The sequence below is a fragment of the Drosophila suzukii genome, chromosome 3, assembly GCF_043229965.1.
Source record: "Drosophila suzukii chromosome 3, CBGP_Dsuzu_IsoJpt1.0, whole genome shotgun sequence".
Lineage (NCBI taxonomy): Eukaryota > Metazoa > Arthropoda > Insecta > Diptera > Drosophilidae > Drosophila > Drosophila suzukii.
The window spans coordinates 27,438,675-27,466,228 of NC_092082.1; the positions used below are offsets into that span (position 1 = coordinate 27,438,675).

Below are 27,554 nucleotides of genomic sequence, written 5' to 3' on the forward strand. Positions count from 1 at the left end.
GTGATCAAGAATATATATACTTTATGGTGCCGGAAACGCTTTCTTCTGCTTGTTACATACTTTCCGACGAATCTAGTATACCCATTTACTCAACGAGTAACGGGTATAAAATGAAATCAAAACCATGAAGTGCTAGAACCTTAACAAGGGGGGTGTGCTGACGCGAGCGGTGGAGTAGGTCAAAAGCAGTGACAAAACTTTCGACGGACAACCTTGACAACAGGGGATCGTATTGCACACGAATGTGTGAAGGAGAGGGAATATGGCCGAAACGCAGCCCGCTCTTATTGCGATCAAGCGATAGCTGAGCTTGTTGGGCAGTGTGGACTGACGACAGGCGAACTTTACGGACTAAAATTATTTTCCAGGCACTTTATATATTTATTCTCGTTATGTTGGAGAGGAGAGAGGCTTACCAAGATCCCACGACCAAAATACTACGTAGCTTATGCTGGCAAATGGTGCCTGAACATCGGGCGCCTCTCCCTCCGGCCTAGTCCCTGTCAGGACTCGTGCACTAATATGCCCACGTTACAGGTTCCTACCTCTCATTTAAAAACGACCGCTATACGGGTTTCGATAATAAAAATTGCAATGGCAATGATATAAATCCAGGCCTTGCATCAACCTATTTCACTTTTTGCACACTTTCACACTTTTTGCATTCATATTGTATTCCCGGAATTTTTCAAATAAAACATTTTGTTTATTTAATATTTCCTAATTTAAAACGGGGAAACATATTTATTATCGACTATCAGTTACCAGTTACCCATCCAAAGGGCGTGCGAAGGAGATGAAGATACTTTTACGTCGAATAGCCAACAATTTTTCAAGTCGACGCTTTATTAGGCGAAAATATTAATAATGTTTGCTGCTGTATCACTTTTAACAAAGACGACCGGTCAAAATTCGTGCTGTTTCCTTGCGAACGAAGAATGCAATTAAGATGTGAAGATCAATGCGGCTGCGGCAAAGCGGGTGCCTACGGTGAGCCCCCGCCCCTCCTCAGTGCCTAATAGGAAATCCTTCTGGATTATGTGTGGCTTGTAAAGGCGGATTGCTAGCCTGACTTTTGGATGAAGCTGACAGTGCGTTTTTCGGAGACCGTCTGAGATGTCTGCTAAAAAAGTAACGCAATCTACGAGCACTTAGGGGTGGACAGTGGCTGAAGAGGTGTTGTATCGTCTCCTCTTCTTCCTCATCTTTTCACATTCTGCAGAAGTCGTTATGGGGTATCGATAATGGACTGTGTGAGAACCGGCAGTCAAGCGACCCGTAAGGTCCCTAATGGCTAGGATACATTGTGTTCTTTGAAGGGTGAAGAGTTCTCTGGAGTGCTTTGGCATCCGTTGTGGTCAGAAAATTCTCGCGATATTTAGCTGAGAGAAGTGAGATTTCTCCACCTGTCTTGGCTTCCCTTCTACTTCCGCCGCTGCGTCAGCTGCTACATTAGGTTTATAAATTAGTATCAAGAGAGAACGCTATAGTCAATGCCATCGACTATCAAATACCCGTTACTCAGCTAATTGTATTGGAATTAATTTGGGAGTACGACGGGGATACATATACAAGCAGCAAAGCCTTTGTTCCCAACCCGACTTCGACATGCCAATTAGATGCATATGAAAACTTATTCGCTACACATTCCCAATAACTTTAGTTTTTGCCGCTCAAGTTTGCTCTAAGAAGGCAAAGTGCTTTTTACAAAAACTACTTATCCGAAATTTTCACAAATCTTCATCTCTTTCATGTACATCATATTACAGTCGAAAACGATCCTATAATAAACATGTTAAGATTTTAAAATTACTCGTAAAAATAAATTATTAACGCTTGCTTAAAAACTGAAAAATTGAACTCTCCCTTAATATTGCAAAATATATATTTTCTATAAACAAATAAAAGATTTATTTAGTTAGTTAGTTTTTAATAATACCATTAAACAAAATTGAAAAAAAAATAGGAATTTGAATTGAGCACTTAAAATGTTTAACAAGTGGCAAGCGTCCATTTACAATCAGGAGCTCAAATTTATTCTAATTTTACTTAACTATTGAACTATTGCTAAATTCCATACGCTTATTTAGGTTATAAATAACTTACCCTTGCAATCGAAAAGCGGCCAATGAGCTAGTGGGATGGCTCTGAGGGCGCCGAGCTGAAGGCTACCGAACGGGTCGCAGGTTGCGGATAGCGAGCGCCCTGGCTCTCCAGGGTAGCTACGAATAAGCGTTGAAGTTGGACACGGTCCGACTACCGCCAAGCCCCCAACACGAAGCGCAAATAAGTAGCCCCGGACAATCAGCGGGTATCTGCGCCGTAGCAGTACCGACGTCGCGCTTGTGCTGCTGCCTCCGACAAATAGCTCACACATACCCCTTCCCACACTCTTGAACCTACCTCTTCCCTACCCACACAACTCATCTCACCACGGGCTGGACTAAGGTGTCATTCGTACCGTGCCGAGAGTCAATCTGGCTGGGAGCCCGAGTCATCAAATAACTCAGTCTCAAACGGTGAGCTCAGGCAAGTGGCGACCGCCTGTTCTAAGTCAGCCTTACCCGGGTACCGCGGATCTCTGCCCGGGTGGACCTGTCCTTTCGCCGCAGCTCGTGGGATTTAACATGGAGAACTCAACAAATACAAAAACAAAAGACTGCACCAGACAAGAGCACGACACTCTTAAAAAGTCGGAACTCGTAACCAACGACGAGAGAAAGAGCAAGATCACGGCTCCGACCACCCCAGTCCATGTGACGTCTACCCCTGCCAAGGCCAGCGAACAACGCAGCCGGCTAAGCCCAACTCACCATAGCGACAAGCCCAAGCCACCAGCGTGTGGCTAACCAGCCACTCCAACCTGAGGGGAGCGCTAAAGCCGGTCTCGTGGTGAGTACCAGGGCAAAGGAGTTTAAGAGGATACCACCTAACCAGGCAGGACCTCTTGAACGAAAAAAGGCTTTTAGGATCCTCAAACGGCTGGCCACCAATCCGATACGTGAGGATCAGACGTCAAAATTGGATTACCTGAAAATCCAAGAGGACATAGCCTGGGCAAGGGCAGTTATCCCAGACTTCGACATCGCTATGACTACCAGCAACAGCAACAAGCGAGAGAGGTCGATGGAGTCAGCTCAACCAGCGAGCAAGAAGGCTAAGGTAACCAACCGCGGCACATGGTCGAGATCCTTTGCGGAAGTGGTAAAGGATCGGAAAATCATTGGTGTCATCGACCAGAGCGATGAAGGCGGTAGGATCCCAAGAAACCAATGGGGGCTGGTTAGACGGGCCCTTGCGTCAGTGGCCTTGAAAGTGCTGGACGAAAACCCAGGCCCACCACCCGATTGCACAGATGCAGGGTGGTACCAGGGCAATGTAAAGTTGATCGCCTGCGAAGACGAGAGATCGGCAGCACTCTACAAGGCTGCAATCAACAAGGTCGGCGAGGTCTACCCCGGGGCCAAGCTGGCAGTTTGTGAGGCTGCAGACATCCCGTCTCGACCGAGAGCGAGGATGTGGCTGCCGTCAGAACCAGAGGTTATACTCACCCTGCTGACCAGGTTCAACCCAAAACTTCCAACAGACGGTTGGAAGGTGGTCAAGGTGGAGAAAAGCGAGCGCATCAACATGAACGTGGTTATCCTCCTGAACCAGGCCTGCTTGGAACCCCTCGCAGCCCAACAACACCGGGTGAACTACGGGTTCGATAAGGTGCAGCTACGTATATACGACACCGATAAGTCAGCGGCAGACAACCTGGCTGCTTGTGCGTCGTACGAACCCCCGAGCGACGACGAACTAGATCATGAAGAGTCCACCCTTACCGGCTACGTGTCAACCGACTCGGAGCTGACAGAGAGCCTGAAGCAGCTGTGCACCCAGGACACAACCCGACCAGGGCGCTCTGTTCTCCAGGACATAGCGGAGGAAGCGGATGGCACCCAGCCCGACCCCAGTCCCAAAGATGGTGCAGTTTCTGCAAATTAACTTGCACCACAGCAAGGCAGCATCCGCTGCCCTCCTCACCCGCCTGGCAACAGGCAACAAAGACGTAGTCCTCATTCAAGAGCCATGGATTGTTGGTAACAACATCTGAGGCTTATCAACCCCCCTATACAAGCTATTTTACACCAAGGACAAGGGTATACCCAGAACCTGCATTCTTACAAAGACACACTTTAACACATTTCTTATTCCACAGTTTAGCGAAGGCGACCTCACCATGGTCAGACTGGAGCTAAACGAACACACTCATCACACCATAGCATCATTCTATCTGGCTCACGACTACGAAGGGCCACTACCAAACACCACTACACAACAACTCATACGCACTCACTCATCTAAGGAACTCATTCTGGGTGGGGACGCTAACTCACACCACACACAATGGGGAAGTACAACCACCAACGAAAGGGGTGAGTTACTCTACGACTATCTCATTCAATCAAATCTATTCATCTGCAACAGAGGTAATGACCCAACTTTCATCACTAGAAATAGGAGGGAAGTACTAGACATTACTCTAATATCTGATCCCCTACTTAACCAGCTAGTAGCGTGGAAGGTGGGGACCGAACACTCATTCTCAGACCACCGATACATAGAATTTACAATAAGTCTAGACTGTCCTCCCGCCGAGAACATCACTAATCTAAGATTAACCAACTGGGGTTACTACAAAAATCTCCTCAACAGGAACTTACACGCTCCTCCGACACACATACGCAACCGTCAAGAACTAGATAACCTAGCTAACACTTTTACTGATATCTGCGGTGAGGCCATAAAAAGGGCTTGCCCAAGCAGAACTGTCAAAACAAAGCACAAACCCCCTTGGTGGAAAGCAACCCTGGCGAACCTTAAAAGAGAGTGTAGAACTTACTTCGATAGAGCTAAATACAACAATAGCGAATCCTCCTCGAATTTATATCATACAAAACTAAGCCTATACAAAAAGGAAATTAGAATATCAAAACGAAGAGCTTGGGCTAACTTCTGCAGTAGCATAGAATCTACTGCGGAGGCATCCAGACTCAGAAGAATTCTAGCTAAAGCTCCAGCAACCATTGGCTATCTTAAAACCAATGCTGACAGCTGGACGGAAAACAGTCAGGAAACCCTTGAACTACTGTTAGACACCCACTTCCCTAAGAACACCCATGTAGTGGAGGACCTCCACATAGAGGAGAATTTAGACGACCAGAGTATTGACAACATTTCAAACTCTGGCCGCATTCAGTGGGCTGTTAACTCTTTTAAGCCCTTCAAATCACCTGGCCCAGATGGGTTCTTCCCGGCCCAGCTACAACGGACACTAGATTTGTCCCTTCCCTGGCTGACAGCCATCTTCCACGGCTGCCTTGCTCTAAACCATATTCCAACAAGGTGGCTGGACGTTAGGTAATTTTTATACCGAAAGCCGGCAAGACCTCCCACACCAACCCAAAGGACTTCCGCCCGATTAGTCTCTCCTCCTTCTTGTTGAAGACCCTGGAAAGTCTAATTGACACCCATATCAGACTAACCATCGACCATAGCCTACTCTCTGACGCACAGCATGCGTACCGTAAGGGTAGATCAACCGATACCGCCCTCCACTCTCTAGTGTACAGTATAGAGAGAGGTTTCCGCAATAAGGAATACTCTCTGGCAGCGTTTCTAGACATAGAAGACGCCTTCAACAACGTCACCCCAACGGCTATCATTGGCGCTCTGACTGAACTGGCATTGAGAGGCCCATAGTGGGACTCATACACACCATGCTTACCAGCAGAGTAGTGTACTCCACTATGGGATCAGCCCAGTCGACCAGGAATGTCACAAGGGGGTGCACTCTCACCTCTTCTATGGTTTATAGTGGTCAACAAACTACTATCACTTCTAGAAGAGGCGGGCACAAAAGTGGTAGCCTACGCGGACGACGTGGTTATCCTACTGCAGTGCAAATTCCCGCAAACTCTTTGCAATCTAATGGAGACAGCCTTATCCACCCTCTCCAGGTGGACGGCTGTCTGTGGTCTGGGAGTTAACAAAGAAAAGACCGAACTAGTTCTCTTTACAAGGAAGTATAAGATACCAAATCTAATTCTCCCCAAACTACACCAAACGCGCCTAACCCTTAGCAAGCAAAGTACCTAGGTGTCATCCTTGACACTCTGGACAGACAACATTCTAGATCGCACACGCAAAGCGGCCGTAGCTCTCTTCGCTTGTAAAAAAGCCATAGGGAGAAAGTGGGGTGTCTTCCCCATGATAGTTCACTGGCTATACACTGCAATAGTCAGGCCCATTCTCCTCTACGGAAACATTGTATGGTGGCGTTCCCTAGGAAAGAATTGCAACCTCCGGATCCTTCACAAGATACAAAGAAGCGCTGAACTCTGCATCAGTGGGGCGCTTCGCACCACCGCCACTGAAGCTTTAAACACAACTCTCGATCTCCAACCCCTGGACCTACTTGCCAAAAGCTGGGCATCTGCAACAGCGCTGAGGCTCCGTGAAGCAGCGGCATGGACAACGGGCCCCACGGGTCACTCCAATATCCTATCAAAACATTCACCCCTACCACGTAATACAGACTACGTCCCACCCATAGTCAACTTCGAAAGAAGATACAAGATCTATATTCCCACCCGTACAGACTGGGATAACCTCCCACATCAATTCGTAAACGCCGTCAACATATACACGGACGGCTCCAAGCTTAACTCCCAAACAGGCGGGGGAGTCTTTTCCCCCGAACTAGACATAAAAGTCTCATTCCGCCTACCAGACCACTGTAGTGTTTTCCAAGCGGAAGTGATGGCAAGTCAGCAAGCCATTACCCACCTGAACACGTCTGAACATCATGGCATAGATATCTTCATCTTCTCGGATAGTCAAGCAGCCCTCAGGGCCCTCGACTCCTACACAACGAACTCAAAAACAATCTCTGAATGCCGCAAATCTCTTAACGAGATGGCCACTCATCTGAGAATCAACCTCATGTGGGTGCCTGGACACCGCAACATTGAGGGCAACTGCATAGCAGACGAGCTAGCAAGACAGGGGACAACCGCCGATATCCTTCGTGACAAGGACACGGTAGGTTTGCCCATGGCTACCTGCAAGCTCCATCTCAGGCAGAGATTGTATACACTTTCCAACAACCGTTGGAACTCAATCTCAACATGCCACAATTCTAGACTCACATGGCCAAACTACAACACGAAAAGAACAAAAACTCTCCTACAATGTAGCAGGGAGGACATCTCCACTCTCCTAAATGCCCTCATTGGCCACTATCTTATAGGGACTCACGCGTTAAGGCTGGGTCTAAGTAACCACGACTTCTGCCGCAGCTGCAAACAGATAGCCTAAAGCGCTTTCAAACCCTAGGTAGCTACACACTTCCGAGCCTTGCGGCCATTCAGGACGTAAGCATTCAAAAACTATTATGTTTCTTAAGAAGAACAGAATACTTCGCGAAAGCAGATAACCCATGTGCTAGGGAAACGGATCTTTCAGAGATCATGTGGTATCACAAGGGGCCCATTGTGGCCTAAGTGAGGGGACTAATATCTAGTCTCCAACCACTCCTACCTAACCTAACCTAACCTAATCGAAAAGCGAGTTTTAAGCATTATAACGCCGCGAGTTTGAGGCGGTGTCGGTATGTTATGCAAATGCGCTTACTCCGGCGACAAAATCCCCTGGAAGCCGGCCAATGCTAAGGTTAATGATCAGCGTCATCATTGCCACCGACGATGGTCAGCTATCATAAGGAAAGTTAGCGAGGGCACCCCGCAAGACGGTGTACTCTCGACACTCCTGTGAAGCGTATCAGTAAATAGACAGCTGTGGAACATGGAGGAAGGTGGCTGCTACGTAATTGCCGATGCAGACGATGTTGCGATTGATTTTACGCGCAAGGCTAAGTACCTTGGATTTATTCTGGATAGGAAGTCTGACGTCGCCGACAAGGTGCGGAAGGCAAATACCGCACTCTACACCGTCCGAAGAGACACAGGGCTCAGCTGGGGCATGTGACCAATGACACTGTAGCACAGCGGCCGGCACGGAATAAAATGACATTTTGTCTTTTATTAGTGTGAGTAATTTACACGGGGCAGCTTATCGTTGTGTAAGTGACGACTGCTGTGCTGCAATGTACGTGTGCTGGCAGAACCTGAGCAGAGCCATTTCCAAGGCCTGCTTAATGGGACGTTTGATCCAGCTGTGATGCACGATCCCGGGTGACAAAACTCAACTCACTGCAGGGTCTTCCAGGCGGAAATTCTGGCTATCAAAGAGGCAATGATCAATCTAAACTCCCGCACTTCTCAATCTGTCTGTATCTATTTAGCTAGTCAGGCAGCACTTCGCTTGCTCGACAAACTATCCTCAAACTCCAAAACTGTAACCGTCTTTCGCAAATCTATTAACGAGATGGCGGTGCAGTTTGACATACACCTCATATGAGTCTCTGGTCACAGGGACATAATAGGGAACAGTTCAGCCGACGAACAGACCAGACTGGGCACTACCCCCGCTCTCTCCAGAGAGAAACACACGCAGGCTACTATGCAGAGACTTCATTGAACTCTTCACACAAGAAGTGGACAAATCTCACTTCTCCCAGCTTAATATCGCGAAAGTTCTGGCCACAACGGATTCCAAAGCACTCCAGAAAACTCTAAACCCTCCAAAGAACAGAATGCGTCCTAGCCTTTGTCGACTGTAGCCTGGGCACTACCCCCGCTCTCTCCAGGGAGAGAAGCACGTGACTTCATAAAACTCTTCACACAAGAAGTGGACACTTCTCTCAGCTAAATATTGGGAGAGTTCTGGTTACAACGGATTCCAAGGCACTCCAGAGAACTCTTTACCCTCCAAAGAAAAGGTTGCGTCCTAGCCATTAGGGCCCTTACTGCTGTGCTTACGCAGTCCTATTATCGATACCCCATATCGATCTCTGCAGAAGCTGAAAAGATGAAGAAGAAGAGGAGACGATACAACACCTCCTTATCCACTGTCCAGCCCTAAGTGCCCGTAGATTGCGTTACTTTCTTAACAGACATCTCAGACGGTCTCCCAAAAATGCGCTGTCAGCTTCATCCAAAAGTCAGGCTAGCAATCCGCCATTACAAGCCAAACATCATTCAGCTAGGATTTCCTATTAGGCACTGAGGAGGGGCGGGGGCTCACCGTAGCCACCCGCTTTGCCGCAGCCGCATTGATCTTCACATCTTAATTACATTCTTCGTTCGCAAGAAAACAGCACGAATTTTGACCGGTCGTCTTTGTTAAAAGTGATACAGCAGCAAACATTATTAATATTTTCGCCTAATAAAGCGTCGACTTGAAAAATTGTTGGCTATTCGACGTAAAAGTATCTTCATCTCCTTCGCTTCGATCATACAACAAAATACTAGATTAAAAAACTACTAGATTACCATAAAATACTAACTCTAGATACCAATGTAATAGGGAAGATCTGAAGCGAGCGAGTTGGTAACATTGTTGAATAGAAAAAGCTCTTGAAATAAACGCACAATTTACATAGATGACGGCTAAGCAATGTTTTAAATAAAACTAGTGGATTCGGGAAGTTGCATATTTACTCCTGCTTCCTGAGCAAACATTGGCGCCCCCGGGTGGACTCACTGGTTCTTGGCCGCCTTCTAAACTTTGGATTTGCGTATTGTTATAAGTTGGCAAATCACCAAGAGTTATATAACAAGTGCACGCGGCCAATTCGCGTTACGCAACAAATGCATCGGCATCGCACATTGGGTGCATGGTCCAAGATTTGGAGACTCATTTACGCGCCCGTGCAACTTTAATTTCATCTTTCGTTGTTGGAGCTCCCGCACAGCCGGAGCGCAGTACCCACGTACATCTCGGCGTAGAGGGAGCGCACATCGGCTGCGTCCATCTCCTCGCCACATTCTCGTCGGCACCCATAGAGAGGTGCAATAGAACGTCGTCTTTCGTCGCTGGAGCACCCGGAGAGGGGTGAGCCCCATACATCATCGTAGAGGGAGCGCACATCGGCTGCGTCCCTAACCTCCATTTCGTCACAGGAGAGCATCAGCGGGCTTCAACCTAACCTCGTCGGAAACACCGAGAAGTACAGCCCAATCGCAATATCATCGCAGGTGCGCCTGGACAGCGATCCATATTGTATATGGTAAAGTGGCCTACGTAAATATATGCAAACTTTATTTCCATCACTTGCACAAACACATATCATAATTCACTTGGCTTTCAGTCACATACACACACAAAGGCCCACCCAACATATACACACACACACATTCGGTCTTGCTTAATCTGCCTGGCCCCAATCTTCGCGCGCTCTTTGGCTGTGTCGGTCTTTTTGCCTTCCTTGCTCCATTCGCGCATAGCCTGGCTGAGAGTTTTAGTACGGTGGGACAGTGCAGACATTCTATCGCTACCAGCAGCATTGCATTGGCATTTGCTTGTTAGAAATAATCTAAAAACGGGAAGTTGCTAGTCACAATGGGTGGAAGTCGGAAACGTTTTGGCAGAACTCCCTCAGCGGAGGACGACACAAACGAATTGCTGGAACAGCTTGAGCGGAATAAGAATCATATAATTAGAATTGAGGCCACAGTTCGTGGTCAAGTAACTCCCCCTAATGCGTGCGAAATGGAATGTCGTTTAGGTATTTTAAATGGATACATCGAAAAGGCGTTCGAGTTGCAACAACAATTATAGGCAATTAATAACGAATTAGCATGTAGAGAGGAGTTAGAAGAATTATGTGTATCCGCAAAGGCATTATTAATGTCAAATTGTAACCGGCCCGAAGGAGAAAGAAATCATTCTACCTTCGCAAATAACAGTAGTTTAAACTCTTCAGCAAGTCACAGCAGAATACTACCACAAATGAAACTCCCAAAATTCGACGGCAACCATGCCGAGTTCAAAAATTTTATAGGTTTATTTAACAGCTTAGTTCACGATGACGAATCTCTATCAAATGTTAAAAAGTTTAATCATCTGTTATCCTGTTTAGAGAAGGAAGCCTTAGGAACAGTAAAGGCTTACCAGATCACAGAAGCAAATTACGCAAAGGCCCATGCGGCCTTGGTCAGGGTTTATGATAATCCGTGCCTAATATACTTTAAAAGTATTTCTCGATTGTTTGAAATCCCAACAATGCAAGCGCCATCCGCCTCGGCGTTGCGATCCCTTATCGACACTGTAACTGCTATATATGAATCTCTTTTCTCGCTCGGCAACGAGAAAACTCTCGCCAACGCAATGATAATTCACATCGTCATGTCTAGAGTAGATCCCAAAACGCGGTCGCGATGGGAAGAGCAACTTAGTTACGATTCTATTCCGTTATGGAAAGATTGCTCAGAGGCGATTAATAAACGATACCAACACTTAGCGGCTGAGGAATCCACGACAGGCAGAAAAGCTCCCAAACAGGGACAGCTAGGGAACAAGCCCAGATATAGCAAAGCGGCATTAGCAGTTTCCCGACCTGTCGAAGAACTTAAGTCTAAATTTTGCTTCTGCAAGTCAGACAGCCATTTCATTCAGAGTTGTACATCTTACGCTAATATTTCGGTAGAAGCTCGGTTCAAGTTCGCGAAGAATGCACCACTTTGCATCAATTGTCTACGCAGAGGACATAGTGTCGCAACATGCCAGTCATCTCGTTGTCGAATTTGTACGAAGGCTCATCACACACTTCTGCATCGGTATACCTCAACCTCCCAAGTACCGTCGAGCAATCAATTGTCATCGCCTATTGACAATCAGGTAGCCCAACAGTCACTAAGTGCCTCGGTTAGTCAGCCTATGCCGCAAAAGGTAGATCACGTCTTACTTGCAACTGCCCTTGTCGAGGTTCAAAGTCAGTCAGGAGCCAAGCTGTGCGCTAGGATTTTGCTAGACTCAGGAACACAGGTTAATTTTATAACGGAGGAATTAGTAAATAATCTGCAATTAAAACGGTACCGGCATGAGGCTAAATTCTCAGGCATTGGGAATTCCGCGTGTTCAGCTAGCTTCGCAGTCCAGACGACAATTGGGTCGCGATTAAACTCCTTCGAAGCGGCAGTTGAATGCATAATTTTACCGTCAATCTCAGGGTATCGTCCAGAAGCAACCGCAATATCTTCCGATTGGATTCGTAATGATATCTCCTTAGCAGACCCATACTTTTACAAGCCCAAACGCGTCGACATGCTGATCGGCGCTGAGTTCTTTTTCGACTTACTTAGGGAAGGACAAATACGTCACAAGCACTCAGGTCCAACTCTACAAAATACTGTCTTTGGCTGGGTAGCGTCAGGGACCTATAAAGAAAATCCGCCCGCACGATGTATCTCATACTCCACTCTAGTAGCTACTGAGGACAACAATTTGGATCACACGCTAAGGAAGTTCTGGGAAATTGAAAGAATACCCGATTTAACAAAATCGCAGCTCTATACCCCTGATCAAGTGTTGAGTGAAAAATCGTTTGCTAGCACCGTCTCGCGTGACTCTACAGGAAAATTTGTAGTTAGCCTGCCTTTCAAATCGAGTCCTGCACGACGACGGTTTCTGTCCTTAGAACGGCGTATGAAAGGGAACCCAACAAATCATTCGTTGTATATCCAGTTTATGAAGGAATACTTAGCTCTCGGTCACATGTCGGCAGACATTAATAAAATGTACAGACAAGTGGTATTAGATGAGACCCATAGAAAGTTCCAGTTAATTGTATGGCGTGAGACCCCGCAAGACCCTCTACAAATTTATCGGCTTAACACCGTTACGTATGGTACGGCAAGTACTCCTTTCCTTGCAATACGGTGTTTGAAGCAGATTAGCGAGATCTACTCCGAATCTCTTCCCTTAGCTTCACAGGCTCTAAAAAATGATTTTTACGTCGATGACTTGTTAACAGGGGCCGATTCCATCCGTGAGTTAAGGAAATTGCGAGGGGAAATCACAGAGATTTTAGATTCCGCAGGGTTCGTCTTGGCTAAGTGGGCGTCGAATTGTACCCCCAACGAACGACAGGTCGCCGAGCCAGAAGTCCTTATTGGAGAAGACGCCGATACGAAAACTTTGGGTCTCACTTGGGTTCAACGCCCAGAATCTACAGCTTGAAGACCCACCCACAAAGCGATCCATGCTTTCATTTGCAGCACGGCTGTTCGATCCGTTAGGACTCATTTGCCCTATCGTTACCCTAGCAAAGATATTTATTCAAAAACTCTGGTCGCTACAAATTGGATGGGACGACGAAATACCCGCCGACGTACTGCATCGTTGGAAGAAGGTGTCATCTTGCTTTACAGATTTAGAAACGTTATACATCCCTCGGCATGTCGGAACTCAGTTTGGCGGCACTTATCAAATCCACGGATTTGCGGACGCGTCAACAGATGCTTACGGTTGTTGTCTGTACGTAAGGTCAGTGACCTCAGAGGGAATAAAAGTTAGGTTGCTAACAGCCAAATCCAGGGTAGCACCGATCAATAGACATAGTATTCCACGACTAGAACTCTGTGCGGCTCACCTCTTAGCGAAGTTATGGAGTGATGTGCAAACGCTTAATCTTTACCGCGTCGAGCAGGTTACTATGTGGTCGGATTCTGAAGTTGTTCTCTTCTGGTTGCGCACTCATCTGTCAAAGCTGAAAACATTCGTCGCAAATAGGGTTTCGGCTATTCACGAACTGGCTCCAACTGCAGTCTGGCGACAAGTCCCGACTAACTTCAATCCAGCGGACCTACCCTCTCGAGGGACTACGGTCAAAGATCTCGATACGACGCTATGGTTTGAAGGCCCTTCGTTTTTGTCCATGGACTCGACTCATTGGCCAGTTAATCAGCACTTGGCTGACACGCCCCTCGAAAGCCAACTCGAAATGAAACCGCCAGTAATCGCCCATACGGTTGCTGTCGTCTCAAATCATCCGCTGCTACAATTAGTTGAAAATTCTTCTTCCTATGTGAAGTTTGTGAGAATTACAACATTTATCTTTCGTTTTGTTTACGGCAGGGCCTGGAAATTGTGGAACGACCACGTCCTATCAGCCACCGAGCTTAGTTTTTCGTTCTCTTATATCGCGCAGGCTGTTCAGCGTGAATCGTTTGCAGACGAATTCAATAAATTAAAGAAAAATTTGCCATTACCCAGTTCTTATCAAAAACTTAGCCCATTTATCAGCAACGAAACTTTCGGAACCCGTACTTTAACATTGGTGCGGGTGGGCGGTCGACTAGCGCACGCGGATCTAGAACCCAGTGCCAAATTCTCAATATTAATGCCTAAAGGGAATCGTTTTGTCAAATTGTACATCGAGCACCTGCACTATGCTAATTGCCATGCAGGACCACGAGCCCTAGTCGGCCTGCTTCGGCAGACAATTTGGTTGATCAATGCACGACGCGAGTGCAGTGCTGTTGTGCGCCGATGCACGCACTGTTTCCGGTATAAGCCACGGTTAATGTCGCAAATAATGGGAAATCTGCCTCTTGACCGTGTCAGAATCAGTCGACCCTTTAAAATAAGCGGAGTCGATCTCTTCGGTCCAATCCGAGTGTCGCTAGGAGTGCGGGGCAAGGCAGCGTTAAAAATGTATGTCGCAGTATTCATATGTTTTTCAACGAAAGCGGTTCACCTAGAACTATTGAAGGATCTCACTTCTAACTCATTTATCCTCTGTCTCAGCAGATTTGTTGGGCGGCGCGGCCCGCTCGATCGACTCTACTGCGACAATGCAACCAATTTTGTTGGTTCCTCACGGCTGCTTCAGGAGATGGCCTCCGATGTCCGCAGCACACTGGGAACGTACGGCGTCCATCACCAGGTTGAGTTCGTCTTCATTCCGCCCCGGTCGCCTCATTTCGGGGGCCTATGGGAGGCCGCCGTCAAGTCCGCCAAACACCTCTTTTTGAGGGCCGTCGGAAACGCCTTGCTGAAGGAGGACGAAGTCCAGACGATCCTGGTTGAAGTGGAAGCAGTGCTTAACTCGCGTCCGCTAATAGCTGACAGCAGCAACCCTAACGACGGAGAGGCTATTACTCCAGCCCACTTTCTGGTAGGCACCACGCTCGCTGCTCTACCCCCAGGATCGGCACCTCCTCATCCGGACGACGACCTAACTCATCTACAACGCTGGCAGCTTATATCAGCCATCAAGCGACGGTTTTGGCGAGACTGGACCCGTGACTACATAGCTGGGCTGCAGCAAAGGGTTAAGTGGACAAAGGAATCGGCCAACCTTCTACCAGGAACCATCGTCGTCATCAAAGAGGACAATTTACCGCCCCAGAAGTGGCTGCTCGGCAGAGTCACCGAAGTAACGCACGGATCGGATGGCAAGGTGCGCGTTGCTCTAGTATAAACCAAGCAAGGCGTATACAAACGCTCAGTACATCATCTGGCACCTCTTCCCATTAATTGAAGGCCTACAGCGCTTCAACGCGGGCGATGTTTGGTCATCTCACTGTTTGTTTTGTTTTCTATGGTCGTTGCGATGCCGACTATCGAAAGCTGCGAGCAGGGGCGTAGCACAGCTGATAATCGCTAATAAATTACCCCCTACAAGTCGGCAAGCAACGATCATACAACAAAATACTAGATTAAAAAACTACTAGATTACCATAAAATACTAACTCTAGATACCAATGTAATAGGGAAGATCTGAAACGAGCGAGTTGGTAACTGTTCGGAGCAGATCGCCAGCGCCTAGTCATGCGCGCATAGGTGTACGACTTCACCTGCATCGCTCTCTGCTTATCTTTCGCCTTCTTTCTTATACCCATAAAGCTGTCGCTTATCTATTCAGCAACTACTTTGTAAGCCTGCATATGTCTATATGAAGATCTTGGAGCCAAGCTTTTCACACATTCACAGTCCGTCTGCCGCTCCGAATAAACGCTATACATTTTAATATAACCTATTCGTGCGTTATTAATTATAAATATAAGGGTGGCATATTTGTTGTCTTCCCCACAAACATTTGGTGACCCCGACGTGATAGCAGTTTTAATCGGAGTCTGCAACTCGGTTTCGCGATTGTTTAATATAGTTTAAACAAACGCTTTGCTTCGCTGTCGTTATCGTGCATTCGGTCACAAACAGACGAACATACATACATATGTGCTTATAAAAGTGCACAGCCGGCCGTTTGATTTTTTGTACATTTTGCGCTGTGAAAAAGCACCAAATTTGTGTTGTGCAAATAATTCTTAACAAAGTGAATCGCATTTAATCTTCGTTAATAGCGCATATTACATATATACATGTACATATAGCCATACATACATTCGTTTGCCAGTTACATAATCCGCTGTTGCTAGGCAGGCAATTTATCGGCAATAACAACAACAACAAAGTTAAAGGTTCCGTTGCATCTCGGCGACGCTTGTTAACCTTCACGTTTTCGCGGTAAAGGGTATACGGTGTTTTGTGCCTCTAACGCGGTCGGACATTTTACTTTACTTCATTTTCATTTCATTTTTTTCTTTCTCGTGATTGAAAAATGTCTGATACGGAAAACTCGGTTCGGGCTCAAAATGAATCCACAAGTGACGTCGACTACTACCGAGTCAAAGCCCAATCTATTTTGCGGCAAATGAGCTCGATGAAATGCTATTTAAACGCTGATGCGGTTAATCAGTTTGACGAATCTGATTTGCTGGCGCGAATGGAATGGATCAATTCCTTAAACCAGGCATTTGATTCTGCGCAGACATCGTTGGAAAGACTGGACTTTGCAAAAATATCGAGCGACCATCGGATTGAATTTGCTGAAGTCTTCATGGATGTGAAGGCGAAACTAAGCCGAGGCTTGGCGGCTCATCGCAAGTCACAATTGCCGGCTTCAACCGCTGCAAATTCAACATCTATTGACATAGAAAGCATCGGTTGCCAAATTTGGAAACTGCTCGTTTTCACGGATCCTACTCTGAGTGGTCGGATTTTCTTGCGACTTTCACTACGGTCATCGGAAATGATGATGAGCTAAGCGACATTGAAAAATTACAATATTTGCGTTCGAGTTTGGGCGGCGTGGCTCTGGAAACCATACGATCGCTCGAACCCTCGAATGCTAATTTTAAAAAGGCTATGAATTTGCTGGTTAATCGATTTGATAATAAAGTTTTACACTTTCAGGCACATGTTCAGGCAATATTCGGTTTAAAGGGTGTCGAGAAGGGATCTTCGAAGGGTCTTCGGGAGCTGAGCGATTGCATGAATTCGCATCTGCGAGCAATTCGAACCCTGGCCAATACGCAACAAATTTTGGATGGACTTTTAATTCACATCGTCACTCGGAAACTGGATCAGAGGACGCGGGAAAAATGGGAAGAGGATTTGTCAATCACTGAGCTGTCTACCTGGGATGCTATGGAGTCGTTTTTGGAAAAGAGGTGCAGGATGATGGAAAACTTGGATCAAGCCTTGGTAACTCAAACACCAGGCCAGCAGGTGGGAAAAAACTTGCACAAATATAACCAAAATACACTTATTGCATCTGCTACTAACTCAAATCATTTGACATGCTTATTTTGCGATGCACGGGATCATTATTTGCCAAAGTGTCCTCGATTTTTAAATTTGAGTCCGAATCTTCGATATAGAGAAGCAAAGAAGTTGCACCTTTGCCTCAACTGTTTGCGCAAGGGGCATAGTTTGCAGCAATGCAAGTCGACTCACTGCAAGTATTGTCGCATGAAGCATCATTCATTATTACACATGAACCATGACCCATCCGCAACATCAACCTCATTTTCATCTCCATCATGCGATCCATCCTCGAGCTCTCAGCCATTACCATCTACTTCATCAGCATTAGTATCATGTTCGCATACATCATCGCATCCTGATCATCATTTACCAAGCCCTCCACCCAAAGCCTTAAATATTTTGCCGATCGACTACGTGTTGCTTCCAACTGCTATTATCTACGTCAGAAATAGAATTGGAGCATTTATGCCTTGCCGAGCAATTTTAGATTCGGCCTCCCAGCTAAACTTCATAACCTCTCGCTTAGCCAGCCAACTAAACTTGAATCACAGAAGATCGCAAACGTCGATTTCTGGGATAGGAGAATCTTCCATGATCTCTGATAAGACTGTCGATATTCTTGTGCAATCACGGGATGCAAGCTATCGAGCGGCATTCACAGCGGTTGTGACTCACAGTATTACTGATTATCAACCCCATTTCAATATAAATGCAACATCGTGGAGGATACCGCAAAACATTTCAATCTCTGACCCGAATTTCAATCAATCACAACGAATTGACCTTTTACTCGGCGCTGGGTTGTTTTTCGAAATAATTTCTATGGGACAAATTCATTTGGATAGGGCTTTGCCAACTCTTCAGAACACCAAGCTTGGTTGGATAGTCTCTGGAGGGTTATCATCGAACATGCCAACTCATAAGTCGGTTTTACAAGCCAGCATCAAGGACCCAGCTGATTATTCCGATGACACACTTTCCGCCATAGTAAAGCGATTTTGGGAAATTGAGGACTTCACTTCGTCTAAGCCATTTTTATTGCCGGAGACTTGCGATGTGAGCAACTTTTTACTGAAAATTGCATTCGACTTGGAAACGGCCAATACTCTGTTCGTCTCTTGACCACTTCCGGATTCGAATCTTTAGGTGATTCTTATTGCTTGGCTCGTCGTCGTTTCAAGAGTTTGGAAGCTAAATTAGATAGAAACCCAGCCCTGAAAGCTCAGTATTCAGCATTTTTGAGGGAGTATATCGACCTAGGTCACATGTCTCTTGTAACTAAGGAACCGCCAGAAACACAATTCTTTTTGCCCCATCATTGCGTACATAAGCAGGAAAGCACGAGTACGAAGCTTCGTGTCGTTTTTGATGGATCTGCTAAAACAACTTCTGGTAGCTCTCTGAACGACTTACTTCTGGCAGGACCAACAATTCAACAAAAAATCTTCAATATACTGCTTCGCTTTCGATTTTTTAAAGTTGCCCTTTGTGGAGATATCTGCAAGATGTACCGTTGCGTGCGTGTTTCGTACCCGGATGATTTCTTGCAGTGCATCGTTTGGAGAGAGAGCTCCAGGAAAGAATTGAGTGTTTTTAAATTGAACACGGTGACTTACGGAACCAAGCCAGCTGCCTTCTTGGCTATAAGGGCCATGCATCAACTCTCTTACGATGAGGAGGAATCATTTCCTATTGGAGCAAAAATTGTTCGTAGAGATTTCTATGTGGATGATTTAATATCTGGTGGGGACTCAGTTGGGGAGGTGAGAGAAATTCGTCGTCAGGTGAAGGAATTACTGTCGCGAGGCCACTTTCCAATTCGCAAATGGTGTTCGAATGAGTCAGCAGCCCTGAAGGGAGAGTCTGAATGCGACAAGGAGCAGTTAATCAAATTTCACGATGGATCGGATGTCGCCAAGGCATTGGGACTAGTCTGGGATCCATCTTCTGATCAGCTCCTATTTCATTTTTCTCAACTGCCAATCAATCAACGACCCACTAAGCGGGTTGCATTGTCGACGATTGCCAAATTCTATGATCCACTCGGTTTAATAACTCCTATTATCACAAAATCTAAGATTTTTCTGCAATCTCTATGGAGCGCGAACGTGGATTGGGATGATTTACTGCCAGAGCCCATTCTTTCGTCATGGGGGGAGTTGACCTCACAGTTATCGGTCGTACAGAACTTAAAATTCCCACGATTCGTACTGCAACCAAGGGCTTCCGTTGAGTTGCATGGATTCTGCGATGCTAGCATGTCAGCTTATGGAGCGTGTCTATACTTGCGATCGGAGACCAATGGAGAATCGAAAGTCCATCTGCTCTGTGCCAAGTCAAGGGTAGCTCCATTGAAGGCCTTAACAATTCCAAGATTATAACTTTCCGCAGCGCTTTTATTGGCTGAGCTAATCGTAAACGCCAAGGAAGCCATAGATTTCGATTGCACCTTTCATTGCTGGTCGGACTCGTCCATTGTGTTGGCGTGGATTCGGCAACCTCCGAGGGAGTTTAACGTTTTCGTATCAAACAGAATCGCGAAAATTCAGGAGATGACGAAAGACATTTCTTGGCATCACGTTCCTACAAACTTGAACCCAGCAGACGTCGTATCGCGAGGATGTACCCCAAGAGAATTGTTGAAACATTCCCTTTGGGCTAACGGGCCTCCATTCCTTCTGCAAAGCTCGTCAAATTGGCCGTCCCTGCTAGACTCAGTAAAGGATCTTCCAGAGCGCCGTTCTGTGGCTCTAATTGGGGCCGTTTGCATAGACAGTTCATCAAACTGCAAATTCCTCAACTCTTTCGATAAGTTGCAGCGCGTATTTGCATACATTTATCGATTCATTTCAAATTGCAGAGCCAAATCTGCGCCGTTAAAAGGTGACTTTCGGTGGAGGAGATCAACTCTGGAACTGTACTTCTTCTGAGGAGCATCCAACAGGTTAACTTGGCGAAGGAGTATGGATCTCTTAGCCAGGGCAAGCCGTTTCCACAGAAAAGCAAGCTGGTTTCGCTTAGACCTATACTCGGCTCCGATGGGTTACTTCGCGTGGGTGGAAGGCTTCAGAACGCAAACTTGGACTACGACACGAGGCATCCGATACTGTTGCCCAAGGATCATCCAGTCACCAAGGCGATCATCGTTTATTATCATGAGAAATATTTGCATGGAGGATCGCAGGCGCTGCTTGCCGCATTACGGCAAAGGTACTGGCCGATTGGAGGCCGCAAGTTCGTCGCCAGCGTTATCAACATGGGCAGCCTTCCTGCAAATAGAGTGCAGCCTAATCCAGCTTTTCATACCACAGGAGTGGACTATTGTGGGCCATTCTATCATAAAGCAGAGGCCAGAAATAAGGCACCCCACAAGTGCTATATCGCCGTCTTTGTCTGTTTTTCCACGAAGGCTGCTCATTTGGAAGTGGTCCAAGATCTCACGACGGATTCTTTCATCGCAGCGCTGAGGAGATTCATCAGCCTTAGAGGCAGTCCGCGTACCATTTGGAGCGACAATGCTACAAACTTTGTCGGTGCAAAGAGAGAGCTTGCCGAGCTGAAAGAGCTCTTTTTGAGCGAGCAGCACACAGCATCGATATCTTCCGTCTGTTTAGCTGATGGGATCGATTGGAAGTTCATCCCTCCGCGTGCCCCGCACTTCGGTGGTTTATGGGAGGCCGCTGTGAAGTCAGCTAAATTTCACTTCTACAGAGTCGTCGGTGCATCCATCTTAGCCATCGATGAATTAAGAACTCTTGCATATGAGATTCCTGCCATCCTTAACTCCCGTCCACTCTGTCCAATTTCAGAAAATGCTGAAAGCCTTGAGGTGCTTACACCGGCGCATTTCCTGAAGGGTTCCAGCTACACTAAGTTTCCTGAGCCTGGCATTACTCATCTCCGCGAAGACCGCCTCAGCAGATGGCAGCGGGTTACCCAGATGCAGCAACATTTCTGGAAAAGGTGGAGCAGCGAGTATTTGTCCCTACTTCAAGAGAGGAGCAAGTGGCGCGTCGAAACGTCTAACATCAAGGTTGGACGCATAGTTTTGCTTAAGGAGGACAACGTTCCACCCTTGAGATGGCAGCTTGGGTGCATCCAAGAAGTCATACCCGGCGGGGACGGAGTCATCAGAGTAGCTATGGTCCGTACAGCTACGGGTCTGATCAAGAGAGCCGTCGCCAAGCTAGCCGTTCTGCCCATCGATTCCGAGAGTTGGAACCTTACCTCTTCCAACGGGGGGAGTATGTTCGGAGCAGATCGCCAGCGCCTAGTCATGCGCGCATAGGTGTACGACGGCACCTGCATCGCTATCTGCTTATCTTTCGCCTTCTTTCTTATACCCATAAAGCTGTCGCCTATCTATTCAGCAACTACTTTGTAAGCCTGCATATGTCTATATGAAGATCTTGGAGCCAAGCTTTTCACACATTCACAGTCCGTCTGCCGCTCCGAATAAACGCTATACATTTTAATATAACCTATTCGTGCGTTATTAATTATAAATATAAGGGTGGCATATTTGTTGTCTTCCCCACAAACATTTGGTGACCCCGACGTGATAGCAGTTTTAATCGGAGTCTGCAACTCGGTTTCGCGATTGTTTAATATAGTTTAAACAAACGCTTTGCTTCGCTGTCGTTATCGTGCATTCGGTCACAAACAGACGAACATACATACATATGTGCTTATAAAAGTGCACAGCCGGCCGTTTGATTTTTTGTACATTTTGCGCTGTGAAAAAGCACCAAATTTGTGTTGTGCAAATAATTCTTAACAAAGTGAATCGCATTTAATCTTCGTTAATAGCGCATATTACATATATACATGTACATATAGCCATACATACATTCGTTTGCCAGTTACATAATCCGCTGTTGCTAGGCAGGCAATTTATCGGCAATAACAACAACAACAAAGTTAAAGGTTCCGTTGCATCTCGGCGACGCTTGTTAACCTTCACGTTTTCGCGGTAAAGGGTATACGGTGTTTTGTGCCTCTAACGCGGTCGGACATTTTACTTTACTTCATTTTCATTTCATTTTTTTCTTTCTCGTGATTGAAAAATGTCTGATACGGAAAACTCGGTTCGGGCTCAAAATGAATCCACAAGTGACGTCGACTACTACCGAGTCAAAGCCCAATCTATTTTGCGGCAAATGAGCTCGATGAAATGCTATTTAAACGCTGATGCGGTTAATCAGTTTGACGAATCTGATTTGCTGGCGCGAATGGAATGGATCAATTCCTTAAACCAGGCATTTGATTCTGCGCAGACATCGTTGGAAAGACTGGACTTTGCAAAAATATCGAGCGACCATCGGATTGAATTTGCTGAAGTCTTCATGGATGTGAAGGCGAAACTAAGCCGAGGCTTGGCGGCTCATCGCAAGTCACAATTGCCGGCTTCAACCGCTGCAAATTCAACATCTATTGACATAGAAAGCATCGGTTGCCAAATTTGGAAACTGCTCGTTTTCACGGATCCTACTCTGAGTGGTCGGATTTTCTTGCGACTTTCACTACGGTCATCGGAAATGATGATGAGCTAAGCGACATTGAAAAATTACAATATTTGCGTTCGAGTTTGGGCGGCGTGGCTCTGGAAACCATACGATCGCTCGAACCCTCGAATGCTAATTTTAAAAAGGCTATGAATTTGCTGGTTAATCGATTTGATAATAAAGTTTTACACTTTCAGGCACATGTTCAGGCAATATTCGGTTTAAAGGGTGTCGAGAAGGGATCTTCGAAGGGTCTTCGGGAGCTGAGCGATTGCATGAATTCGCATCTGCGAGCAATTCGAACCCTGGCCAATACGCAACAAATTTTGGATGGACTTTTAATTCACATCGTCACTCGGAAACTGGATCAGAGGACGCGGGAAAAATGGGAAGAGGATTTGTCAATCACTGAGCTGTCTACCTGGGATGCTATGGAGTCGTTTTTGGAAAAGAGGTGCAGGATGATGGAAAACTTGGATCAAGCCTTGGTAACTCAAACACCAGGCCAGCAGGTGGGAAAAAACTTGCACAAATATAACCAAAATACACTTATTGCATCTGCTACTAACTCAAATCATTTGACATGCTTATTTTGCGATGCACGGGATCATTATTTGCCAAAGTGTCCTCGATTTTTAAATTTGAGTCCGAATCTTCGATATAGAGAAGCAAAGAAGTTGCACCTTTGCCTCAACTGTTTGCGCAAGGGGCATAGTTTGCAGCAATGCAAGTCGACTCACTGCAAGTATTGTCGCATGAAGCATCATTCATTATTACACATGAACCATGACCCATCCGCAACATCAACCTCATTTTCATCTCCATCATGCGATCCATCCTCGAGCTCTCAGCCATTACCATCTACTTCATCAGCATTAGTATCATGTTCGCATACATCATCGCATCCTGATCATCATTTACCAAGCCCTCCACCCAAAGCCTTAAATATTTTGCCGATCGACTACGTGTTGCTTCCAACTGCTATTATCTACGTCAGAAATAGAATTGGAGCATTTATGCCTTGCCGAGCAATTTTAGATTCGGCCTCCCAGCTAAACTTCATAACCTCTCGCTTAGCCAGCCAACTAAACTTGAATCACAGAAGATCGCAAACGTCGATTTCTGGGATAGGAGAATCTTCCATGATCTCTGATAAGACTGTCGATATTCTTGTGCAATCACGGGATGCAAGCTATCGAGCGGCATTCACAGCGGTTGTGACTCACAGTATTACTGATTATCAACCCCATTTCAATATAAATGCAACATCGTGGAGGATACCGCAAAACATTTCAATCTCTGACCCGAATTTCAATCAATCACAACGAATTGACCTTTTACTCGGCGCTGGGTTGTTTTTCGAAATAATTTCTATGGGACAAATTCATTTGGATAGGGCTTTGCCAACTCTTCAGAACACCAAGCTTGGTTGGATAGTCTCTGGAGGGTTATCATCGAACATGCCAACTCATAAGTCGGTTTTACAAGCCAGCATCAAGGACCCAGCTGATTATTCCGATGACACACTTTCCGCCATAGTAAAGCGATTTTGGGAAATTGAGGACTTCACTTCGTCTAAGCCATTTTTATTGCCGGAGACTTGCGATGTGAGCAACTTTTTACTGAAAATTGCATTCGACTTGGAAACGGCCAATACTCTGTTCGTCTCTTGACCACTTCCGGATTCGAATCTTTAGGTGATTCTTATTGCTTGGCTCGTCGTCGTTTCAAGAGTTTGGAAGCTAAATTAGATAGAAACCCAGCCCTGAAAGCTCAGTATTCAGCATTTTTGAGGGAGTATATCGACCTAGGTCACATGTCTCTTGTAACTAAGGAACCGCCAGAAACACAATTCTTTTTGCCCCATCATTGCGTACATAAGCAGGAAAGCACGAGTACGAAGCTTCGTGTCGTTTTTGATGGATCTGCTAAAACAACTTCTGGTAGCTCTCTGAACGACTTACTTCTGGCAGGACCAACAATTCAACAAAAAATCTTCAATATACTGCTTCGCTTTCGATTTTTTAAAGTTGCCCTTTGTGGAGATATCTGCAAGATGTACCGTTGCGTGCGTGTTTCGTACCCGGATGATTTCTTGCAGTGCATCGTTTGGAGAGAGAGCTCCAGGAAAGAATTGAGTGTTTTTAAATTGAACACGGTGACTTACGGAACCAAGCCAGCTGCCTTCTTGGCTATAAGGGCCATGCATCAACTCTCTTACGATGAGGAGGAATCATTTCCTATTGGAGCAAAAATTGTTCGTAGAGATTTCTATGTGGATGATTTAATATCTGGTGGGGACTCAGTTGGGGAGGTGAGAGAAATTCGTCGTCAGGTGAAGGAATTACTGTCGCGAGGCCACTTTCCAATTCGCAAATGGTGTTCGAATGAGTCAGCAGCCCTGAAGGGAGAGTCTGAATGCGACAAGGAGCAGTTAATCAAATTTCACGATGGATCGGATGTCGCCAAGGCATTGGGACTAGTCTGGGATCCATCTTCTGATCAGCTCCTATTTCATTTTTCTCAACTGCCAATCAATCAACGACCCACTAAGCGGGTTGCATTGTCGACGATTGCCAAATTCTATGATCCACTCGGTTTAATAACTCCTATTATCACAAAATCTAAGATTTTTCTGCAATCTCTATGGAGCGCGAACGTGGATTGGGATGATTTACTGCCAGAGCCCATTCTTTCGTCATGGGGGGAGTTGACCTCACAGTTATCGGTCGTACAGAACTTAAAATTCCCACGATTCGTACTGCAACCAAGGGCTTCCGTTGAGTTGCATGGATTCTGCGATGCTAGCATGTCAGCTTATGGAGCGTGTCTATACTTGCGATCGGAGACCAATGGAGAATCGAAAGTCCATCTGCTCTGTGCCAAGTCAAGGGTAGCTCCATTGAAGGCCTTAACAATTCCAAGATTATAACTTTCCGCAGCGCTTTTATTGGCTGAGCTAATCGTAAACGCCAAGGAAGCCATAGATTTCGATTGCACCTTTCATTGCTGGTCGGACTCGTCCATTGTGTTGGCGTGGATTCGGCAACCTCCGAGGGAGTTTAACGTTTTCGTATCAAACAGAATCGCGAAAATTCAGGAGATGACGAAAGACATTTCTTGGCATCACGTTCCTACAAACTTGAACCCAGCAGACGTCGTATCGCGAGGATGTACCCCAAGAGAATTGTTGAAACATTCCCTTTGGGCTAACGGGCCTCCATTCCTTCTGCAAAGCTCGTCAAATTGGCCGTCCCTGCTAGACTCAGTAAAGGATCTTCCAGAGCGCCGTTCTGTGGCTCTAATTGGGGCCGTTTGCATAGACAGTTCATCAAACTGCAAATTCCTCAACTCTTTCGATAAGTTGCAGCGCGTATTTGCATACATTTATCGATTCATTTCAAATTGCAGAGCCAAATCTGCGCCGTTAAAAGGTGACTTTCGGTGGAGGAGATCAACTCTGGAACTGTACTTCTTCTGAGGAGCATCCAACAGGTTAACTTGGCGAAGGAGTATGGATCTCTTAGCCAGGGCAAGCCGTTTCCACAGAAAAGCAAGCTGGTTTCGCTTAGACCTATACTCGGCTCCGATGGGTTACTTCGCGTGGGTGGAAGGCTTCAGAACGCAAACTTGGACTACGACACGAGGCATCCGATACTGTTGCCCAAGGATCATCCAGTCACCAAGGCGATCATCGTTTATTATCATGAGAAATATTTGCATGGAGGATCGCAGGCGCTGCTTGCCGCATTACGGCAAAGGTACTGGCCGATTGGAGGCCGCAAGTTCGTCGCCAGCGTTATCAACATGGGCAGCCTTCCTGCAAATAGAGTGCAGCCTAATCCAGCTTTTCATACCACAGGAGTGGACTATTGTGGGCCATTCTATCATAAAGCAGAGGCCAGAAATAAGGCACCCCACAAGTGCTATATCGCCGTCTTTGTCTGTTTTTCCACGAAGGCTGCTCATTTGGAAGTGGTCCAAGATCTCACGACGGATTCTTTCATCGCAGCGCTGAGGAGATTCATCAGCCTTAGAGGCAGTCCGCGTACCATTTGGAGCGACAATGCTACAAACTTTGTCGGTGCAAAGAGAGAGCTTGCCGAGCTGAAAGAGCTCTTTTTGAGCGAGCAGCACACAGCATCGATATCTTCCGTCTGTTTAGCTGATGGGATCGATTGGAAGTTCATCCCTCCGCGTGCCCCGCACTTCGGTGGTTTATGGGAGGCCGCTGTGAAGTCAGCTAAATTTCACTTCTACAGAGTCGTCGGTGCATCCATCTTAGCCATCGATGAATTAAGAACTCTTGCATATGAGATTCCTGCCATCCTTAACTCCCGTCCACTCTGTCCAATTTCAGAAAATGCTGAAAGCCTTGAGGTGCTTACACCGGCGCATTTCCTGAAGGGTTCCAGCTACACTAAGTTTCCTGAGCCTGGCATTACTCATCTCCGCGAAGACCGCCTCAGCAGATGGCAGCGGGTTACCCAGATGCAGCAACATTTCTGGAAAAGGTGGAGCAGCGAGTATTTGTCCCTACTTCAAGAG

General features: G+C 46.3%; 2 protein-coding genes across 2 annotated transcripts in view; both read left to right on the forward strand.

The window, feature by feature from the left end:
• The window catches only part of RpL10 (ribosomal protein L10), a 208,065-nt gene that overhangs the window by 75,579 nt on the left and 104,932 nt on the right, over positions 1-27,554 (forward strand). The window lies entirely within an intron of this gene.
• Positions 14,786-15,373, forward strand: LOC139352707 (uncharacterized). Its single transcript, XM_070995337.1, has one exon. The coding sequence runs from the start codon at positions 14,786-14,788 to the stop codon at positions 15,371-15,373; it is 588 nt and encodes a 195-aa protein (XP_070851438.1).

Excerpts from the sequence above, each read along its gene's own strand:
- LOC139352707 (XM_070995337.1), top strand. The coding sequence starts at position 14,786 with ATGGCCTCCGATGTCCGCAGCACACTGGGAACGTACGGCGTCCATCAC.